This window comes from Bos mutus, chromosome 11 (genome assembly GCF_027580195.1).
Source record: "Bos mutus isolate GX-2022 chromosome 11, NWIPB_WYAK_1.1, whole genome shotgun sequence".
NCBI classification, from domain to species: domain Eukaryota; kingdom Metazoa; phylum Chordata; class Mammalia; order Artiodactyla; family Bovidae; genus Bos; species Bos mutus.
Genome location: NC_091627.1, coordinates 102,700,888 through 102,722,031, shown reverse-complemented (window position 1 = coordinate 102,722,031; position 21,144 = coordinate 102,700,888). Strand labels below are relative to the sequence as shown.

At 50.5% G+C, this 21,144-nt stretch overlaps 1 protein-coding gene across 15 annotated transcripts in view; it reads left to right on the top strand.

Annotated features, from left to right (window-relative positions):
* Window positions 1-21,144, top strand: part of INPP4A (inositol polyphosphate-4-phosphatase type I A) — a 118,744-nt gene that overhangs the window by 68,726 nt on the left and 28,874 nt on the right. For 11 of the 15 annotated variants that reach the window (XM_070379987.1, XM_070379996.1, XM_070379992.1 and 8 more), the window contains exons 5-15: window positions 6,107-6,225; window positions 8,320-8,436; window positions 8,725-8,804; window positions 10,375-10,486; window positions 11,234-11,324; window positions 11,780-11,927; window positions 13,493-13,623; window positions 15,758-15,862; window positions 16,338-16,446; window positions 18,379-18,396; window positions 20,917-21,100. In XM_070379987.1, coding sequence (XP_070236088.1) covers window positions 6,107-6,225; window positions 8,320-8,436; window positions 8,725-8,804; window positions 10,375-10,486; window positions 11,234-11,324; window positions 11,780-11,927; window positions 13,493-13,623; window positions 15,758-15,862; window positions 16,338-16,446; window positions 18,379-18,396; window positions 20,917-21,100 — 1,214 coding nt within the window. The remainder of the gene's footprint in view (window positions 1-6,106; window positions 6,226-8,319; window positions 8,437-8,724; window positions 8,805-10,374; window positions 10,487-11,233; window positions 11,325-11,779; window positions 11,928-13,492; window positions 13,624-15,757; window positions 15,863-16,337; window positions 16,447-18,378; window positions 18,397-20,916; window positions 21,101-21,144) is intronic. The other 4 variants (XM_070379998.1, XM_070379994.1, XM_070379997.1 and 1 more) reach the window with 1 other exon arrangement.

Below are 21,144 nucleotides of genomic sequence, written 5' to 3'. Positions count from 1 at the left end.
AGCTAGAGAGCAGCCCCCACTCGCCGCACCCAGAGAAAAAGCCTGCACAGCAAGGAAGACCCAGCCCAGCCAGAAATGAGTAAATAAAACGATCCAAAAGAGGGAATAAACCGAGGAAAAGGAAGATCCAGGAAACAGCCCAACACAGGAGAGAAGTCACAGAAATCCTTTAATGAATAGTATTTGCTTAGCTCTAATCGGAGAAGGCAATGGCACCCCACTCCAGTACTCTTGCCTGGAAAATCCCATGGACGGAGGAGCCTGGTGGGCTGTAGTCCATGGGGTCGCTAGGAGTCGGGCACGACTGAGCGACTTCACTTTCACTTTTCACTTTAATACATTGGAGAAGGAAATGGCAACCCACTCCAGTGTTCTTGCCTGGAGAATCCCAGGGATGGGGGAGCCTGCTGGGCTGCGGTCCATGGGGTTGCACAGAGTTGGACACGACTGAAGTGACTTAGCAGCAGCAGCTCTAATAATGTAGGACATGGATGTAACAAAAACGTTGAGTTAACCTGACTATAGAGAGAGAATGAGAGTTGATATAATGGAGATAAAAATCTTCACCCTATAATAGAAATCTAGAAATCAGGACATTTCTGAATCTGACAAGTCAAGGGCACTAATATAGTCATATTAATTAGACATATGGAGGAAGAAACAGCTTAAAAAGGTGAGGGAGAGTTTTATGTTAAATGAATTTTACTATATACACACACAAAACAGAAGGTGAGGAGTAGGAGCCAGATAATTGAATGGTCAAATATTTTATCTTAAAAACAGAATTTAAAACTGAAAAGCACTCGTTTAAAAACCTTTATTAGAGAAAATGTTAGAGGGAAAGAAAGCCCGATCAGAGAGACCCACAGTCAGCATCTTGGTATGTATCCTTTTGCAGATATTTTTTTACACCCACACAGTGCTATACAGAAATTGTTAATGATTTCTGGTTGTGGAGGTGATGGAATTATTTACAGAATTGTCATCCTGTTGTTTTTTAAAAGTCATTTTAGAAAGTCTTTAATTTGTTAATTCCTTCTGTTTTCTGTGTTTTGGTGTTTTGGCCGTGAGGCGCGTGGGAATCTTCGCTCCCTGACCCTGCGTTGGAAGGCGGAGTCCCAACCACGTACCGCTAGGGAAGTTCCATCGCCCTAGTGTTCTTAATATGGTTTCCACGTAGCAGAGCATCACTGGCGTCCTTTCGTTTTGGTCTGCGTGGGTCTGCCACCTCATCGTTCCAGATGCCTGCGTAGAGTCTGCTGTGTAACCGTGCCGTGCTTATTGTAACCAGCCTCCTGTTGCTGGACACTTCGGTCTTTTCAGTCTGCCGTCGTAAACACCAACAGTGAATGTACATGTGCCTGGGTCTTTCGCATGTTTTGTTGGTTCTCTCCTTGGGATAAGTCATAGGATATAGAATTGCTCAAATGATAGGCACCTGAAATGTGTTTTACCTCGGTAGCATTTATTCAGCTGGGACACAGATGCTCTGGTTGGAAAGACACTGCATACACATCAGGGATTAATGGTTTCTATGGAAATGTGCCAGAGGATTATGTAAGTGATAAGCAGGAGATGTGACTGTGGGCCTCTGAGAGGAAGCTTCATGGAAGTCATGGAACTGAGCTAGGGATTAAACCTTGGGTGAGATTTAGGTTGGATACGGGCAAGGCCAGGAGAGAACGTCACTCGTAGGGAGGTATTTTCTGAGCACGGCAGTTGGCCCATCAGCCCTTAAGCTGACATCAGTCTTTCCAGCCTCGGGCCACTTGCTGTATCTCAGTCTACCTGCCATCACTGGGCTTTGAGAGACCTAGGTGTTCTAGCCTCACATGATGAGAGGGCAGGCCGAGAGAGACCAGACCAGGGTCTCTGCGGGGTATAGCTTAAAGGACGGAGAACAGCGGAACAGTCATATCTCTGATGTGGAGGCAGACATCATGGAAGAAGTAGAACAGAATTGAAAAAGACAACAGGGGCTTCCCTGGAGGCTCAGTGGTGAAGAATCCACCTGCCAGTGCAGGAGGCATGGGTTCAGTCTCTCGTCTAGGAAGATCTCACATACGGCGGGGCAGCTAAGCGCATGCACCACGGCTACTGAGCCTGTGCTCGGAGGCCAGGAGCTGCAGCTGCGGAAGCCCACACGCCTGGAGCCCCCGCTCTGCAGCAAGGGAAGCCCCCTCAGTGAGACGCCCGTGCACCGCAACTGAAGAGTAGCCCCCCGCGCTCTCCACAGCGCTGGAGAAAAGTCCGCACAGCAACGGAGACCCAGCACAGCCAAACAGAAATAATAACACTGTGTTTCAAAAAGAGAACAAGACCTTAAAGCTTCTGGAAGAAAAGAAACTGGAGAACTCACAACCACAACTTCAGGTTAGGCAGAGATTGATCACTTGGCAGGAAGTACGATATGTTTTAGTTTTCTATTGCTGCTGTAACAAATTACCACAATATAAGAAATATAAGACCTTAAAACAAGCCAAATTTATTATCTTACAGTTCCCTTAGGTCAGAAAGCAAAGGGCTCAGCCAGGTCTCTACTCAATCTTATAAACACCAAAGTCAAAGCATCAGCATGGCCCCAGTCCTTCCTAGGGACTCAAGGGTTAAAGGTGGCTCCTTATTCATTCAAGTTGTTTGAGGACTGAGGTCCCTATTTCTTTGCTAGCTACCAGTCGAGGCCTGTTCTCTGCTTATAAAGGCCGCTCACGTTCTGTGGTTGTGGCTCTTTTCTCTCTCTGCACAGCCAGCAATGGCAGGTTGAGTGCCTTTCATGCTTAGAACTTCCCTAGTCTTTTTTTAATTCACACCTTTGTAACTCACCCTTCCATCTTCCTTTTGTACTTTTAGGAGCTCATATGATTAGATTAAGCTCATCCAGATAATCTGCAGTAATCTTTCCATGTCAAGATTCCATGACTTTAGTTACATCTATGAAGTCCTTTTGCCTGTATTATAATGTTTTCAAAAGTTCCTGGGATTAGAATTTGGCCCTTTTTGAGGGGAGGGACGTTTTTCTGCCTGCTAGTGTCTAAAATTAAAAATCTAAAATAAAAAACTCTGGAAATCTTTGAGAAAATGAATAAATAAACCACAAACTGGAGAAAAATATTCACATGTACCTGACAAAGGACAGATCTAGGATAAAATGCTTACAAATTGACAGTAAAAAAATCAATTTAAAAATGAACAAAAGACTTGAGCAGACTCTTGACAAAAGAAGTTAGAAAAATGAACAAACACATGGTGAAAAGATGCTTAATGTCATTAGTCATCGCAGAAGTGCAAATGAAAACACGTTCTTTGGAACAACCAAGATAAAGGCTAACCCACCAAATGTTGGTGGGATTCAGAGCAACTGGAGCTCTGGTAAATTGCAGTGAGATTATAAAGTGATGCAGCCACTTTAGGAATCTGTCAGCTTCTTACAAAGCTAAGCATATCCTTCTCTACTGTAACCTGGAAGTTCCACTCCTAAGTGCTTATGCAAAAAGAAAACATGTTCACAAGAAGATGTGAGTAGGAATGTCTGCTGCTGCTGCTAGGTAGTGTCTGACTCTGTGCGACCCCATAGACGGCAGCCCACCAGGCTCCCTGGTCCCCGGGATTCTCCAGGCAAGAACACTGGAGTGGGTTGCCATTTCCTTCTCCAATGCATGAAAATGAAAAGTGAAAGTGAAGTTGCTCAGTCATGTCCGACTCTTTGTGACCCCATGGACTGCAGCCTACCAGGCTCCTCTGTCCATGGGACTTTTCCAGGCAAGAGTACTGGAGTGGGGTGCCATCACCTTCTCCAAGTGGGGTGCTATCGCCTTCTCCAGGAATGTCTATAGCACCTTTATTTATAATGGTTCAAAACTGCAAACAACCCAACTGTCTATTAACATACAGTGACTGGTAAGTAAATTTTGGTATATTCATACAATGGAATATGATTCATCAGTTTTTAAAAAGAATTAATTATCAGTATATAAACAATACAGATGAATCTTGAAAACATTCCATTTATGTTCAAGAAATTCAAGAATGGACAAAAATGGTAAAAATCAGAAAGTGGTTCGCAGGCAGGGGAATTGACTGAGAAGTGGGACGGGAGCTTTCTTGTCTGATGGAGAAAGTCATCTTGTTTTGTGAGTGTGTATGATTGTCAAAGCTCATTGAATGAAAACCTAGGCTCTTTGTGTCTTATTATATCCAATAAGTAATGAAAACCCATAAAAATGTATGAGAACATATTACAAAGAGATCAGTTTTCAGAAGTAAATTAATTGGCAGAAGTAAAAATCAATTTATGAATTTTAAATCACCAGTAATATTTGAAAAATAAATGAGAATGACGAGAACAGGAGTAAAGACCTCTAAAAATCCTCTCCTCCATAAAGACAGTGAAAAAACGGTCCAGATCAATGATTTCAGTTGCCAAGATGCTGAAACAGCCTAAGTGCCCATCAGCAGATGAATGGATGAAGATGTGGAGGGCGTGTGTATGTATTTGTTGTATATGTGTATATTATAGATGTGAGTACACACACACACACACACAGAGAGAAATATAAACAATGGAATATTACTCAGCCATTAACAATGGATGAAATTTTGTCCTTTGCAGCAAAATGGATAGACTTGGAGGGCATTATGCTAAGTGAAATCAGTCAGAGAAAGATAAACACTGTAGGATACCACTTATCTATGGAATCTAAAAAACACAACAAACTAGTGAATATAACAGAAAAGTAGACTCACAGATATGGAGAACAAACTGGTGGTTTCTGGTGGAGAGGGCCAGAAAGGGGCATATAGGGGCGAGGGGACTGAGAGGTACAGACTGCTGGGTGTAAGATAGGCTCGAGGATGTACTGCACAGCATGGGGAATACAGCCAATGTTTTGTAATAACTAAATGGAAAGTAACTTCTAAAATTCTATAAAAAATTAAAAACAATCAATTGTTTCAGAACTCTGGGAATTAAGCAGAGGCCTTCAGCACTCTGGGGCATGTTCATTGCCTCTCCAGAAAAGCCAGTTCTTGTTATGAGTGTTGGACTTTGATTTACCGTATATTTCGTCAGTCACAAGGTGGATATCTTTCTCATCTTTTAGTATCTTTTTAATCAGAAAGTGTCTTATAGTTAATGGCATATCATAGGTTAATGGCGATGGGCCTTTTTTTCTTTGATAATACATTTTACAGTAGATGGCATGTTAGATTCAAAGAAGTATGATCCTTTTTATTGTGGATCCCTTCTGTGATTGATTAAGGCTTCCCTGGTGGCTCAGACGGTAAAGCGTCTGCCTGCAATGTGGGAGACCCGGGTTCAATCCCTGGGTCAGGAAGATCCTCTGGAGAAGGAAATGGCACCCCACTCCAGTACTCTTGCCTGGAAAATCCCATGGATGGAGGAGCCTGGTAGCCTACAGTCTATGGGGTCGCTAAGAGTTGGACACGAGTGAGCGACTTCACTTTCACTTTATCTGAGTCTTACAATCTATTTCAAAATGCTTAGTGCAATACGTTTTCTAACTGAAACAGTTCGTGAAGTGTCTTTAGTTCTAAAAAGCCACATGTGTAGTAATCTCAAATTTGATATGAGTCTTATAGGGAAAATGAATGAGCATGATTTTCTTAAAAAGAAAAAAAAAACCTTTATTTTGCAATAGAATTTTAATTAGCTTCCAACATATGTCACACACAGACCCAGGGACACCGTGAGCTTAGGAGTGCAGCAGCCCTGGGTGTGGGCGTGTGTAGCTGGGTCTTGATTTCATAGACTCTGTGGCTGCTTAGTTCCAATTAGTTGTTAAGGTCAAACTTCACGGGTCAGACCTTTCCTGTGTCATCCATTCCGTGGATGAAGAGAGCCTTCCATCGGCAGTTATGGCATTGCTGTCCTGGGGGCCAGGAAGGCTGGGAGGAATGAGAAGGGATCATTTCTAATTTAAAAAGTCTCCTCCCTGTAACAGTAGTCAAGGGTGATCATTTCATTCCGTTGTGTGGGTTTTACTTCTTTTACCTTCTTTGGGTGTGTTTGGAACCGAGAACTAACTGAAGTCTGATTTTTAAGAACCATTTCTACTTTATTTATTTTATTTCTATTCTAATTTTGTAGCCTGCAGTGAGCTGCATACTCCGTCACTTGATCGAAAACCAAATAGCTTTGTGGCAGTGAGCGTGACCACCCCACCCCAGGCATTCTGGACGAAGCACGCACAGACGGAGATCATCGAGGTGGGTGCTTCTTGCCCCCGGCGGCTCCAAGACTGCTTCTGGTCCTGGTGGGAGGTCTGCTCAGTGCCCTGAGCACCCGTAGCTGAGGTTTATTCCTGCAGATTGTTTTCTTCTTGCACGAACGTTCAGCACACTGGTATCTTTCATCACACTTACTCCTCTGGGTGGTGCTTTTATTTGCCATGTTGTCTGTAGTCACTCAGTTGGGTCCGACTCTGCGACCCCATGGACCGTAGCTCGCCAGGCTCCTCTGTCCATGGGATTCTCCAGGCAGGAATATGGAGTGGGTTGCCATTTCCTCCTCCAGGGGTCGAACCCAAGTACCCTGCATTGGCAGGGGGCTCGTTACCACAGAGCCATCAGAGAAACCCTTGATTTGCCATATCCTTTACAGTTGTTGATTATCTATTGGCTGGCTGTTTTTAAACAGTGATCCTCTAAGGTAGATTGCTTTTTAAGAGGTAACACCTCATACTCCCTTCTCATCTCTAATTGGCTGCTACTTTTGGACACTTGTGGTCTTTAATCAGAGTTTAGAGAATGTTAATTATCAACCAACCCTCGTACTAGCCACACTTTTTATTGGTTTGTATTTTTATATCCTTTTTTGAGTTGTATGTTATGTGTTTACTCTGTACATGAAATGAAATGATACAGTCACCTCAGGAATTTTACTGGATTTCTTTAGATAATTGAGCACATTACGTAAGTTATGAAACTAAGTGTAGGAGGTGGCTGGTGTGAGCTCCTGTAAGATTTTGTTGGTGATGTGAGTTTCTGTGTGAATGTTGCCCTCCCTGGCAGTCTCCAGCAAGCAGACTGCATTTCTCCTTCTTTCCAAGTTTTACATTTTGCCTGATAGACCCTCTCATTACCTTGAAAATTTATTTCAAGTTCAAGCCAACAGTTCTGGTTTCTACCATTTGTCTAGCACGGCCTACCCACAAAGCACTGGGAGCTGTGGATGACACAGTGAGACTTGAGCCCCGCCCCTGCCTCAGGGAGTCTACCAGGCTGTGGGTGAGGCGGCTGAAGTGAACGGCTCCCTGCAGACGAGCGGAGTGTGGGCCGTGTGAGGGCAGAGCGAGCGGGACAGTGCGTGGGGACGGGGGCCTGTCCCGCTCACTGCGCACGAGACACCGCAGGGGTGCAGGGGGTCTGGCCGCGCCGTAGCCGGCTGGTCTGCAGGTGTGTTTAAGGCAGGTCCTGGGGGAGTGATCTGGGCCCTCACTGGCAGCGGGGAGGAATGGGAAGAAGGGGGCGTGAGAGGGAGGCTCTGCAGGTGGAACTTGCAGGGGTGAATTGTCCCTGGGTGGTTCAGAACAACAGAGAAGGCAGCAGAGCCGGTGCCTGGATCTGGAGCCTCCTTGGAAGGAGAGTCAGAGGGAGTCTGAACTAGCAGATGGAGTGGTTGGGTGGGGCTGTGGCCCCAGCAGGTCACTGCAGGGTGGGGTGGGGATGAGACTGTCCAGCAGGTGGCAAGACATCAGATCTGGAACTGCCGGTACAGACAAGAACTGCTAACAGTTTGGCCAAGATCACTAACCACCACCTGAGGAAGCGAGTTTAATATAATGGCGTTTGAGGTCAGGGCTGGGCTGCCAAGAAATGGTCACCTATGATCTAGAGACTCGCAGCTCATCCTCAGAAAAAGACAACCTTAAAAAAGCTGGACCTCCATTCTTACAAACCCAGGATTCTAGAAATAAACAATTCTGACTATTCATTTCCTCTTTCATCTTTCCATCTGCCTCAGCTTAAAGGAATAGCCTACAGTAGTAGATCCAAATACATCTGAAGTGGTAAGAGTAGTTACAGAAAGTCTTTCCTGCTGGGGGAGGAGCCCTTAGGGTGAGCTCGTGGGCCCAGCATGTGGTGATCTATTCGTGGTATCTGGGCCTACAGGCTTTGTCTTTCTTGGAAAGCAGAGTTTGGCTTGTCTGCATCCCTGTAAAGCCTGTTTGCATTCCTGTTGATCCAAGCTGGTAAGATGTTAGTTAGTTTCTTCTTCTGAGAATGTTGGTGTATTTCAAAAGCAACCACTTAAGGAAAATGCAACTCTGTATTCTGATTTTTTTTTTTTTTCTATTGTAGGGAACCAATGATCCTATATTTCTAAGCAGCATTGCCTTCTTTCAAGACTCTCTCATCAATCAGATGACACAGATCAAGCTGTCCGTGTATGATGTCAAGGACAGATCTCAGGGAACAGTTAAGTACCATGTTGTTGTTCGTGGGATGTTCTTCCCTTCTTTTTTTAAAGCTACATAATTGTCTGGGAGGTGAACATAAGACTGACTTTATTCCTGGCTTACGAATTAATGTCCAGGTGTTTTTGTCTTTGGGAACATCTTTCTGAGCCTCCCACTGGGCTCCTGAGATGAAGTCAGATGTGTTGAGAGAGCCAGCCAGCCGTATCCCCCCACCAACCCACTGCCGCCCCAAGAGCTGGAGGAGAGGCACGGCCTGGGCACTAATGCTGTCTCCCCTCTCCCGCAGATGTACTTGCTGGGGTCCGGAACTTTTGTCGTCAAAGATCTGCTCCAGGACAGGCACCATAGGTTGTATTTAACACTAAGGTTGGTATTTAATTTTGTCTGTCTGCAAGGATCTGGAATCACAAGGTCTGGGGACGGATGGGGAAGGTCGACCCTATATTGAGAGAGTGTCTTACCCTCAACCCCTGTCCCCAGAAGCCAGTCTTGTGGGGAGGTGGTTGTCATTGAGAAGAAAGAGAAAACCTCAGCCTGTCAGAGGGCGTGTCATGAAGCGGAAGTGTGCAGTGTTCATGGGAGTATGCAGACCTAAAGGAAAATCTTTGTGTACCTCTAATTATACCGAATGTATTTGGCTGTCATCTGTCCCCCCTAGTAGGATGTGATCTCCCAGACAGCAGGTATCCCAAGACTTAGAACAGTGTCTGATGCTCAGGAAATATTTGTGGAAGGAACGAATGAGGGGAGGGAGGGGCCGCCCCCACTGTGATGGGGTCAAGATGTCAGTTCTTCCCAAATTCAGTTTAGGGGCAGGTCCCACCCTGATGGAGTGTTCTTTCTTTCTGTCGCTCCATCTTTTTTTCCCCAAAATAATGTAAAAATTGGGAAAATAGTCTGAAATAGCCAAGACAGTTTTGATGTAGGAGATGAATTCTTGGCCAGTAGTATGACATTCTGAAGATGCGGAGATGACAGCACTGCAGGTGCTGGGGAGGGCTTGCCCTGCAGTGATCCTGTGTGTGTGGAGAGCCTGACTCAGGACGAGAGAAGGGTCTTGGGAGAATGGGTGGGTTCGCTTTGGGGAAGGATGGTTAGAGGAAAACACTCAGGTTCATCCATTGCCAGAGCTGATTCTGGTTGGACATCATCCTTTTTAAAAGGAGCTAGAGATGGTCACTGAACAGTGTGACTGGGGTTGACTTTCCCAGGCACGAGAACCATGAGAATGAATCACAAAGGGTACGGTCAGTGGATGGACGTGACCATGCAAAAACTTACAGCCTGGCTAAGTCCCACACTTCAGATAAAAAACCCAAGGCTTCACAGTATTGCTTTATGAATCAGAGCTTCCTGGGATGAATCGGAGGGGCCCAGGCAGCCGGCAGTCACCCTGAGGGGTCTTGGGGTGAAACTGACCGGGGCTAGAGGGGCCTCAGCTGTATCACGAAGGATTCAGAGGCTTTGGGAATTCCCGTGTGACCTCTGCTAACTGGGGTCCAGACCTAGGCCTTGAGGCTAATCAGAGCTTGAGGGTGGAGTAGATGGAGCAGAAAGGGGTCGTGTGCCAGAAGAAGATGCTCTGGGTCCTGACTCTGAGATGTGTCCCCGTCACTCTCAGGGGAGGGGCAGCCCAGGGCTGAGGGGCCCCGGCCTCCCACGCGGGCGGTGGCTTTGCCCCTCCCGCTTTACTGGCACGTCCGTGCTTCCCCATGGGGCGTTGCCCCCTCCCAGACACGGCCTTCCCTTGCGGCCCCACCTTTGCTCACCTGCTGCCCTCAGAGCCCCCGCATGTGGCAGCTGCTATTGGGCCAACCAGCCAGCCCCATCCTGGTTCCCCCAGGACCCCTCGAGCACCCGGGATGCTGAGCTTTGCATTTAGCAGAAGGTGAAGCCCAGTCACAGCACCAATGCCGAAGGGCACTGCTGATTGCAGGTCTGCAGAGAGTGACCGCGTGGGCAACATCACCGTGATGGGCTGGCAGATGGAGGAGAAGTCGGATCAGCGGCCCCCAGTGACCCGGTCTCTGGACACCGTCAACGGGAGGGTGAGCACAGCATCTTCTCCCTCTGGGTGGGCTGGAGGGCCCTCCTAATGCACGTGGCCTCTGAGTTCAGGGGATGGGACAGTGGGGCCCCTACTGGACATGCCTGCGCCCTCAGGCACTTAACCGGTAGAGAGGGGGCTCCCCAGCCTCTGTTCCAGGTCACAGCTGGCTCCTCAATAGCGGGAGCTGCAGGCGGGAGGGGAGAGGTGGCTTGCGGGTGTGGACTGAGACCCAGGTTGTCTCTGAGGGTGGGTTAAGGTCTTCCTCTCCCAGACACTCCCTGCCCATGGCTGCCTGGGCCCCATCGCACACCTGCGCCCCCCACCCACCTCTCCCTGCCCTCCTCATGCACAGCTGCTCACACAGACACTCGCAAACAAGAGCTCTTATAGCCCAAACACTGGCAAGTAGTCATTGTAAAATACAGAGATCTCTCACCGTACCCAAAACAAGTCTGAAACGTTAGCTGTGGAAATACTCTCGGGCCTGTCTACCACCGCCCTTTCATCCCACACAGCAAAACACTCAGAGACAAAGGGAAGTGACTCGGTCAGAAGAGTGCATTTCTAGAAAACTGTGGGCGGAGGGCGTTCAGTGTCCCAGGCGGTGGCCTCTCTTGTTTGTGGCTGGGGCTGGGTGTTTCTCATAGAGCTGACTGTGGATATGAGTTTCAAGGAGGCTTTTATGTCTATGATGCGCCCTGGAGTCCGAGGCAGTTTCGTCATGCTTGTGTGTATGTGTTTTTAGATGGTTCTGCCTGTTGACGAGAGCTTGACTGAGGCCTTGGGGATCCGATCCAAGTACGCTTCGTTGCGAAAAGACACTTTACTGAAATCGGGTAAACAGCTTCCTCCGTGGGTACTCTTGCCACTCGTGAGTGTCCACCTGGGCCTGCGGTCCCCTCCCCCACCTGCTCCGATCGTCACGGATGTGTCCGCCAGTGGTCACCTCCCTGCACACCAGCGTGCCATTCTTTGGTTCAGCGTATTGGGAACTGGTGACCCTCCAGGGGAGGGGCTTCTCCTTCCTTTTGCCCTGTCTTGATGACTCGATGACCAGTGGCCTCCCTACCCAGTCCTAGCACCTCCAAGCCAGGGACATGGTCTGGGATGACAAGACTGCATGTCTCGGGGCAGGAGCATTGAGGCTCAGTCACTCGGTGAGCTTGGGTTTAAGTGTTCGGATTCCCTGGAGATAAACAGCAGGGAGACCTGGGGGTGAGGGCCCCATGTAGGCTGGGGGGGCCACGGCGGCCCATACCCGCTCACTGCAGCTGTCTCTCTCCCGCCTCAGTGTTTGGTGGTGCCATCTGCCGCATGTACCGCTTCCCGACCACCGAGGGCAACCACCTGCGGATCCTGGAGCAGATGGCAGAGAGCGTGCTGTCCCTGCACGTGCCCCGGCAGTTTGTGAAGCTCCTGCTGGAGGAGGACGCGGCCAGGTGAGGCCCAGGGCTCCTGGCGGCCGCCCCTTCCCGCAGGAAAGCTCATAGGCCGGGCGGGTGAGCACGGACCGCAGCCAGGCCTGGTTGCACACCCAGCCTTGCCGCCTGCCTACTCCTCAGCCTGGGCTCAGTTTGCTCAACTGTGTCCCCCGTTTGTGTGTGAGGAAGTCACAAGATCGCCTGCCTGACAGGCCAGCTGTGCCAGCACCGAGCACATGTTCCCCCCGCTTCAGCATTCCTTTTGCTGATTTAATAATGATAAAATGGTATGACTTTTTAACTTCAGATAATTTAGTAGATTCCTAAAAACATTTATAAAATTAGCCCCCCAGAGGAAAAAGTGCATAGTGTAAAAAGTGAAAGAGTGCGAAAGGCTTTTTACAAAAAATGCAAGTCTTGAGATGCTGAGATGCTTGTTTATTTCCCAAGAAACAGCCACTTCAGCCACGTCAGTGTTTTCTGCTGTATTTCTGTATATATGCACAGAGCACTCTCAATCAATTTCAGGGATTAACTCCTGAGTAGGAAAGGGAAATCCTCATAAATGATGAGGACTTTAGGTCTTTTATACTTTCTTCCCAGTTTCCTAAAATGGTTATCCTTTTAAAAAAATCCATTGTGTGTGTTCAGTAGTCTGATTATGCAGCTATTATTTCCTGCCGAGCTGAGATTATATATCATTTCTGTCTCTTTGGCCATGCTGCGTGGCAGGCAGGATCTTACTTCCCCAGCCAGGGATTGAACCCATGCCTCTGAAGTAGAATCGCAGGTTCTTAGCCACTGGACCACCGGGGAAGTCCCATATATTTCAGTTCTTAAACAGCTTTCATTTTTGTGGAGGTCCCAAGTCCTTTCTTTCTTGTCCTCGTCTCCCCTCACCCTCATACCTTTCGCATCCGGACAGTTCATCACTTATACAGACAGTGACGGGAGCCATGGCTGAAGTTGCCGGTTTCCCAGGGTCCTTGTCCCAGACCTGGAAAGGATGCCAGTGAGACTCTAGGGCCTGGCAGCTGTGGGACCCCCACTGCTGAGCAGCCCAGCTGCAGGCTCATTGGACAGCTTTATGTTCTGCAGCTCTGCTCTGGGAGGGCGGAAAGGCCCATGCTTCCCAGAACCCAGGGGGCAGTGACAGACCCTGGTGGGGATGAGGAGAGGGGAGAGGGTTGCCCTCAGGCTCTAGTCCTCTTGTGATCTGGGAGGGTCAGACTCCAGTGGGCTGCAGCTCAAGCTCTTGTGGCCCCTGGAAACGTGCATGGTCACAGGGGCCACGGCAGAGCCACTCCCCTCTCCAGTCCTTCGCTGTGTTTTCCCTGAACTAGGTTCCTACGGAAAGCTTGTCTGTGCAGTTTCCACACGGTCAGCGGTTGCCCACCTTTCTTACAGCCGCATGTGGAGCCGTCTGCCGTGCTGCCCCGCTGCTGGCCCTTCAGACCCACAGGGCCTTCCCTGAGCGTCAGTGACACGTCCACGACCATCTGGCCTCCCGGATGCTCAGGACTCCTGAGCCTCTGCCAGGAGGGAGTGGGCGCCATGGCCTGACGTGTGTGTTTTGCTTGCAGAGTATGTGAACTGGAGGAGCTGGGGGAGCTGTCCCCATGCTGGGAGAGCCTCCGGCGTCAGATTGTCACACAGTACCAGACCATCATCCTCACCTACCAGGAGAACCTGACCGACCTCCATCAGTACAAAGGTGGGTGCCCACTCTCATTTCCCAGCTAAAATCCTGGAATCCAGGGTTGCTCACATATGCCCACTCACAGACGCTCTAATGGATTTTTAAAAATAGATTCTCATGTAGATGTCAGTTCTTTCAAAGATGGAGTTTTCAGATCTTAATTAAGACAAATGTGTGAATTGCATTGAAAGTTCCGTCCACGGTGTCCTCTGCCAAAACAAACCACTGCAGGATGAAATGGAGGAGAGACAGGGTCCCAGGCCGTCGGTTCATGTTCCTGCTTCATCCTGGTCCTGCGTCAGCGCAGTGCCCGAAAGGATGTAGGCCTTTTGCCTTGAGACCAAACAAGGCAGGGTTTTCTGGATTTCCTAGTTTAACTGTTTGGTGGTCCTTATACTGATATATGGGCTTCCCAGGTGGCACCTGTGGTAAAGAATCTGCCTGCCAGTATAGGAGATGCAAGAGACGCGGGTTCGGTCCCTGGGTCAGGAGGATCCCCTGGAGAAGGAAATGGCAACCTGTATTCTTGCCTGGGAAATGCCATGGACAGAGGAGCCTGGTGGGCTACAGTCCATGGGGTCGCAGAGTCAGAAAACACGAGTGTACACACACACATATTGACATACAAATTGTCTGAGTGAAGCTCTCCATTTTAAGGCTCAAAAGAGAAAATGAAATACAGACACCTCTTATTAGAAGGTGCCACTTGCTTTTCAAAGCATGTTCAGGTAGATTTAGAAAACGATGATAAACTCACTCCCTTTTGATTCCAAATGAAATGACTTTGGTTTTCTATTACTTTATTCTCCAGATTCTTCCCTTCTTCCCCTTTTTACAATAGAATTTCAGGTTTTCAGGAAAGTCATAAGCCCTTCATGTGATTTTGACACAGAGCATAGAAACCTGTCCATGAACTTGACTGAGAAGAAGCCAGATACAGGAATGATGGCAAGATGACGGTGCCCTGGGTTTGGCTTGCGTCTGAAGAAAAGATCTAAGTGTATTTCTAAGAGAAATGGCAGTGTTTTCCTAAAGGGACATAGGGACCTGCTGGTGCTGGCTGCCTGTTACCTGGCCAAGTCTGAAACCTATACACCTGGGTGTTTCTGGAGCAGAGCTTATGAGATGTCATTGTGCATCTATGTCCCCTGAGAATCTTGTTAACAGCAGATCTGGGGTTTGGCATCTCTAACGGGCTCCCAGGAAGCTGATGTTGCTGGTCCGCGGGCACCCCCATCAGGAGCTGGGGAACGGTTTCCTGGTCCGTGGGCACCCCCATCAGGAGCTGGGGAACGGTTTCCTGGTCTGCGGGCACCCCTATCAGGAGCTGGGGAACGGTTTCCTGGGCAAAGCACGGAGCAGATGGTGGCCAGTCTTCATTTTCTGTGCTGGCAAAATAAACGTGCCATTTTTCACTAAATGAAATGTTTATTTCTCCTCATTGTCACCGTAATTTATAATTCCTTTCTTTTCTCGGCATGTAATTCTTCACTTAGTTAAGTATTCCAGTTATAGAAGTAACATTGTGAATATCTTGTTAGGAAACACGGTCCAAACTCCTGAGCCACCCAGGGTGTGTGTGAGGATGTGTGAGTGTGTGTTCCAGGGCCCAACCAGGTGCCCTGTGGCGCCTGCTTACCGTGAGCGACCTAGGGTGGCGAGTGGGCCTTCTCGTCACTTTCCAGATTGGAGACGTGTCTCTGCTGTTGCGCGGCTTCTTAGATATTGGGTGCTGGAAGGCTCTGCAGTGGGAACAGGCACTTTCTGGCATGGGCCCACCTGCTTTTTATAGCGGTGCTGACAGCGTGCTGCACACAGTCCCATCCCTGAGTCAGACCTCTCGGCTGAGAGCTGGCGTAGGCAGGCCTGGTGTCGTTCCTCAGCTTCCAAGGGTGGCTCCACCGGCCTGCACTCACCCCTGGGACCCCAGACCAGTCTTCTGGCCAGGAGCCGCTGTCCCTCAGCATTTCACAGCCCCTGTCATCAGGGAAGGAAGCGTGCTTGTGAGCAGCTTGGAGTCCCTGAGGCCTCTGCCGACACATGCCTGCTCACCCACGGCAGAGTCCTCACAGGGTCCCTTCTCTGGGCGGCTTTCTTGCACGCTGGATACAGGCTGACCATCTTTATCTTCTCCCCTTCTGATCCTTAGGTCCCTCGTTCAAAGCAAGCAGTTTGAAAGCAGATAAAAAGCTAGAATTTGTTCCCACTAACTTACACATACAAAGGATGAGAGTTCAGGATGATGGAGGAGCAGGTAACTGCCCCGTGAATCATGTCGCTTCTTTCCCCCACTGGCCCTTGGTCCCTGAGCTGTCGCACGTCTGTCCTATGTGTCTGCTGTGGCGTTGGGCTGAGAGCACAGCAAAGGGACCTCCAAGGCCTTTGTGAGGAGCTCTAGCACCTTCCTCTCGTTTGTCCTCCCTCCAGCTTCTCTTGCATGTCTGGGGCAGAAAACGGCCCACGGGTCATCCTTCTGAGGCAGGGGTGCAGGCTGAGTGTCGTGGGTCGCTGTGTGGCCCCACCCTGAGACCCACACAGGCCCCTCTGAGCCAAGATGAGGGTGCTGGGCTCCAGAGGCCCTCGGGCACCCTGGATGGTGGGGCTAGTGTTGCCATAGGCTGCTTGGAGCCGGGCTGGCGGGGTACCCCAGAGCTTCGTGCATATCCCCGTAGCCAGCTTTGTCCGCAGGCCTGAGCCAGAGTAACGGAGGAGAGCTTTCTGTCATTCAGATCAGAACTATGACATCGTCACCATTGGGGCGCCAGCAGCACACTGCCAGGGCTTCAAGTCGGGAGGGCTCCGCAAAAAGCTGCACAAGTTTGAAGAGACCAAGAAACAGTAAGTTCTCAGAGGGTATCTGTCCTCCTTGTTCTGGTGTCTCGGGCTTCCTGGATTTAAAAAAGAAAAGAAGTCGCAAGGGGACCGCAGAAACGTCCAGCGTCCGAGCTGCTTTTGCAGGGTGGGGGAGCTGCCTGAGGCGCCTGTGCCGCTCTTTGTGCACGTCCAAGCTGGGCGGTGATGAGTGCCCGAGGGCCTGTCCCTGCAAAACAGGCGATTGAAAAATCCGCCTGGAGAATGGTTCCCCCGGCCCTGGCGGACTTGGCGGGCTCCGCTGCCCTTTAGAAACCTTGGTCGAAGGTCACAGGGTGTGAGGTCTGGGAAAGACGGTTTCCTTTCCTGGAGGACATTGGTGGTCAGTGTTCCCAGGGTCAGAGAGGCTCCAGGGGCTGCAGGGAGTGACCAATCAGAGCGGGGAAACAGCGAGGTGGGCGGGGCACGTGATAAGGGGCGGGGCCTCCGGGAGGAGCTCTGCGGGCAGGGCGAGCTGGTGACTAGAGCTGACAGGTTGAGCAGGTAGGGCGACAGCGGTGCTGGGAGCCTGCTGGAGAGGGGGTGCAGGGGCTGCTGCAGGGCAGGGGCGACAGGGAGAGAGCATAAGCTGAGCTGTCGTGTCCGACACCGGGAGGCATTGGTGATCTTCCCGAACATCGCCTGGCTAGACTTAACCTTGACTGGAGGGCTCGGGTGTAGGAAGTAGATGGGATACGTGCAGCTGATGCCGTGGGCTCCTCGGACCTAGAGGTGGAGGAGGAGTGGGACCAAGACAAGCTTGTCTCAGACTAGTAGGAGAGATGATGGCAAATGAGGGGAGATGGTGGAGGACACTGGTGGAGCGAGGTTCTGGAGAAGATGGGGAGGCAGGACTGGGCAGTGATCCTGGAAGGGCCAGGAGAAGAAGGTGGCATCGCAGAGAAAGAAGAAGCTGGGGCTGCAGCAGAGCAGCTGGTGCAGAATGTGGAGTTGAGGGGCCCCAACACCAAGGCCCACGATCCTCAGGAGGTCCTGTGGAGCAGTCGTGGCGGCCTGGTGACTGAGTGCACGCACACAGTGCTGGCCGCAGCCTCAGGCCAGAGCCTGGCTCTGTGTCTGGGTGGGTGTCAGGACAGGGCTTGAGCAGGTTGACCTTGGACTGCAGGGGCCGGGGAGAAAGGACAGGTGCAGTGGGCTGAGGCGTGAGCAGGCGGGCAGAGAGCACCCGGGGACTCAGGGTTCAGAGGGTGGGAGGTAGGCCTCAGACTGGGCAGCATCTCTGGGATCCTGCCCACCTTCCTGCAGCCCCCTTGACCTGGATCTGGCCCCACCAAGGGCTCCTCAAACCAGGCCACCAGACCCACCCGAGGATTCACCAGCCTGGTGGTCCCCTGGGAATTAGGGCAAAGACAGCTTCCTGTGCCACCGCCGCTCTGCACGGCCAGCCGCATGTGTGTCGCTGCACTGCATGGGCCGTGTGGAGGTGTGAGCGTGCGACTCGAGCTGGCGTGGGGCCCTGGAGGAGAAAGCCAGTCAAGGGGCTGGCCCTGTCCCAGGAAGGTCGGGGTGTTGATACCAGTTATTCTGCATGTGAACTTCAGGACTCTTATTCCCCAAAGGCTTTTTGTAGTATTTTTCAAATATATAATGTACATGTTTATGTATTTTCCTACTAATGGCATAAAACCGCCTGCAGGAATGGTTTGCACCAGGGGAGCTCTCCTCAGCCCAGGTGTAGCCCACCACATGGGCTTCTCCCTGGGGCTCAAGCACACGCGCAGACGCTGCTTCGACCAGGGAGCACCTTGGGCTCCTAAGCTGAATCCTCCCTGTAGTCGGGGCTTCCTCAAGTTATCTCCAGAATTTTGATGAAAGAGAACTTGGTTTTTACGTTTTTTTGTTTTGCATTTGCCGTTTGCTAACAAACTGCTAATATTTCGTCTTGGTTCTTCTCTTTAGCAGTTTTGAGGAGTGTTGGTGAGTTCTCTGTCTGTGGAGAGTGTGCGTTTGGGTCTTGCTCTCGTGCAGAGAAAGCCTGTCCCCTCCTCTGTGAGGTGCTGCCCCCGCCACGCCCCCGCAGGCTCCTAGTTGTAGTCTCGTAGATGGAACTCCCTTCCAACTGCAATGTTCTGTGATAATGAATAGCCCGTCTCCAGTCTGCTGTTTCAAACCCTCCCAGTCTGGCTGCATCACTCGGAGCAAAGACCCAGCTCTCTCTCCATGACGAGGAGTCACCTAGGCCAGGCAGGTCTCAGGTGCTGAGGCTTCAAGCCAGTACCGTGGTGTGTTTGGGAGTCCCTTCCTGGCTTCTTTTACTGCCATCTAAGGCTCTTCTGTTTTTACTTCCCCTTCACCTCTCGCAGGAATGAAACCAGCTTACTTTTTTTTCCTTTGGCCATGCTTCATGGCACATAGGGTCTTAGTTCCCTGAGCAGGCATTGAATCCCTGCCCCTGCCATGGAAGCACAGTGTCTTAACCGTAGACCAGCAGGGAAGTCCCCTGCGTACATTTTTATATTTAATGGTTAATGGAGATTTGCAAAACAAATTACTAGGGTCAGTTTTACTCCTGGACGGCAAACCAGGGGTTAATATAATCAGATGACTTCTCCACCAAAGAATGAGATGGCAGCTGGAATCCTGGTGCCTGCTGACTGGGGTCCCCGGGTGCTGCTCCAGGCCTCCCCAGACTCACACAGAGTGCGGCCCCGGTCCAGAACAGGGGTTCTGCACCAGGACTCGTGAGGCTCCTGCTGCCCTTGGAACCGCTACCTTCATGGAGCTGGAGCAGCTCAGGGCCCTGGCCGGGAGGGCCAGGGTGCCACGGGGACATGGCCCTGTCCCCCAGCCGAGGCTCTGCAGCTGCCCCATTTTTAGTCTTCGTGCTCACACGACTGCTGTTCACAGTTGTCCATGAACAGCCACTGTTTGAGGTGTGTCCTTTCTCACTCCTGCCATGCGGCCCCTCTGTGAGCCCCAGTTACTGATAAGACCTGTGTGTGAGGACTCATGGGGAGTGGGGAGGTGATTCCTCTCCGGCCGGCTGGAGGCTTTGTATTTGCTGAAATGGACACACCATTCCACACACACACACGAACGTGCACCTCATGTTATGTGTGTTCTCTTGACTGGGGCCTGGGAAGAAGAGATTTGAAAACTCCCGCCCTAAGACTCGACTCCGCTGAGTGGCAGCTATTCATTGGGCAGAGTGATTGCAGCTTGGAGAGCAGCGTGCACGCCTCATGCTGTGCGGGCCTGACTGCGGCCTGCTGCATGGGCTTCTGACACCTCCATCATTTCTCACTGTGATGTCTGGGCTCGGGGTGTTGTTCGTTCTGGGGTGCTGTGGTTTTCGTGTGTGCATGCTGACCCCGTAGTCTGTCAGGGGGCAGGGCAGGGCCATTTCTTGGTGACCCGGCTTTGGGTTAGCCTGGAAAGAGCCCAGTAAGGAAAGGGCTCATCCCTGATCACATGACCCTCTTCTCCTGGGGCAACGAAGGAGGGTGTGGTCCTCCACCTTGTCTCTCCTCCCCCAGAGTCAAAGGGCAGTTCTTTGAGGGTGTCAGTCAAGGCCCCTCATTCCGTGAAAGATGGGTGCCTTGTATGTTTTCCCCCTGCTTCCCTCGCTTCCTCAGGTGGTCTGAAAAATAAGTTTGTAATATAGGGTTGATTTAGCATTTTAGCCAAGAGACATTCAGTTTATGTCCCCATCTAGAAGGTCCCCAGATGGAGCTGGTTCCCCAGAGGCTGGTGTTTGTGCCGGGCAGTGGCTGAGCTGTGTCTCTGGCGTTGCATCCCAAGAGGCACACACATCGCCTGGCAAGAGACGGGAGGACCGGTTTCCTAAGTCACTGAGGGCCTTGCCTCCGGTTCGGCGCGTTCTCCACACCCCCTTCATCCCTCGGGACAGGATTTTTTAAGTAAGGGAGTCCCAGAGCAGGAGAGAAAGGACAGAAGCCCAGTTTTCTGGGGACTTGCTGAGGTAAACACACGAAGGAGGATGTACGTCTATGCATAGAAAGTTTGAAGTCCTCGTTGGCCAAATGAGAAACCAGGAATCTTTTGGCAAAGTCCAGCCCCCACTGAAGTCTCCTTGTACTGTGACGTGACCCCTTCCAGTATCAGCAGACCCCAAGTCTCCATTTAGGTAACACTTAGAAACTGAACGAAGAGGTTCTTAGGTGATAGAGGGTGGATGTTCAGATGACTACCAGGCTCAGTATCTGTACACATGTGTATAAACACAGTAGAAATACAGATACATGGGAATGTAGATAAAAGACTTAATTGTATTTTAACATTTCAAGCCTCTACCATATAGACAGGATGGATCTCCTGAAATTTACTCTTGCCCGTCAACAACTAGACTAGCCTAGGAAAACACCCCTGAGGAACAGGACGCTTCACCTTGCATTGGGTGCGGGCTGGGGTTGGGAGGGTGTCTCCAGCCTTGTCAACTTGGGAGAACCCTTTTGAATCTGTTCCAATCCTTCCTAGCACGTCATCCAGCTGCCAGTCTATCATCTACATACCACAGGACATCATCAGAGCTAAGGAGATCATCGCCCAGATCAACACCCTCAAAACCCAAGTGAGTTACTACGCCGAGCGGCTCTCGAGGGCGGCCAAGGACAGGTCTGCCACTGGCCTGGAAAGAACACTTGCCATCTTGGCAGACAAGGTAGGAGGGACTCCCCTGCTGCAGGTGGGGTGGGTCCCTCGGGT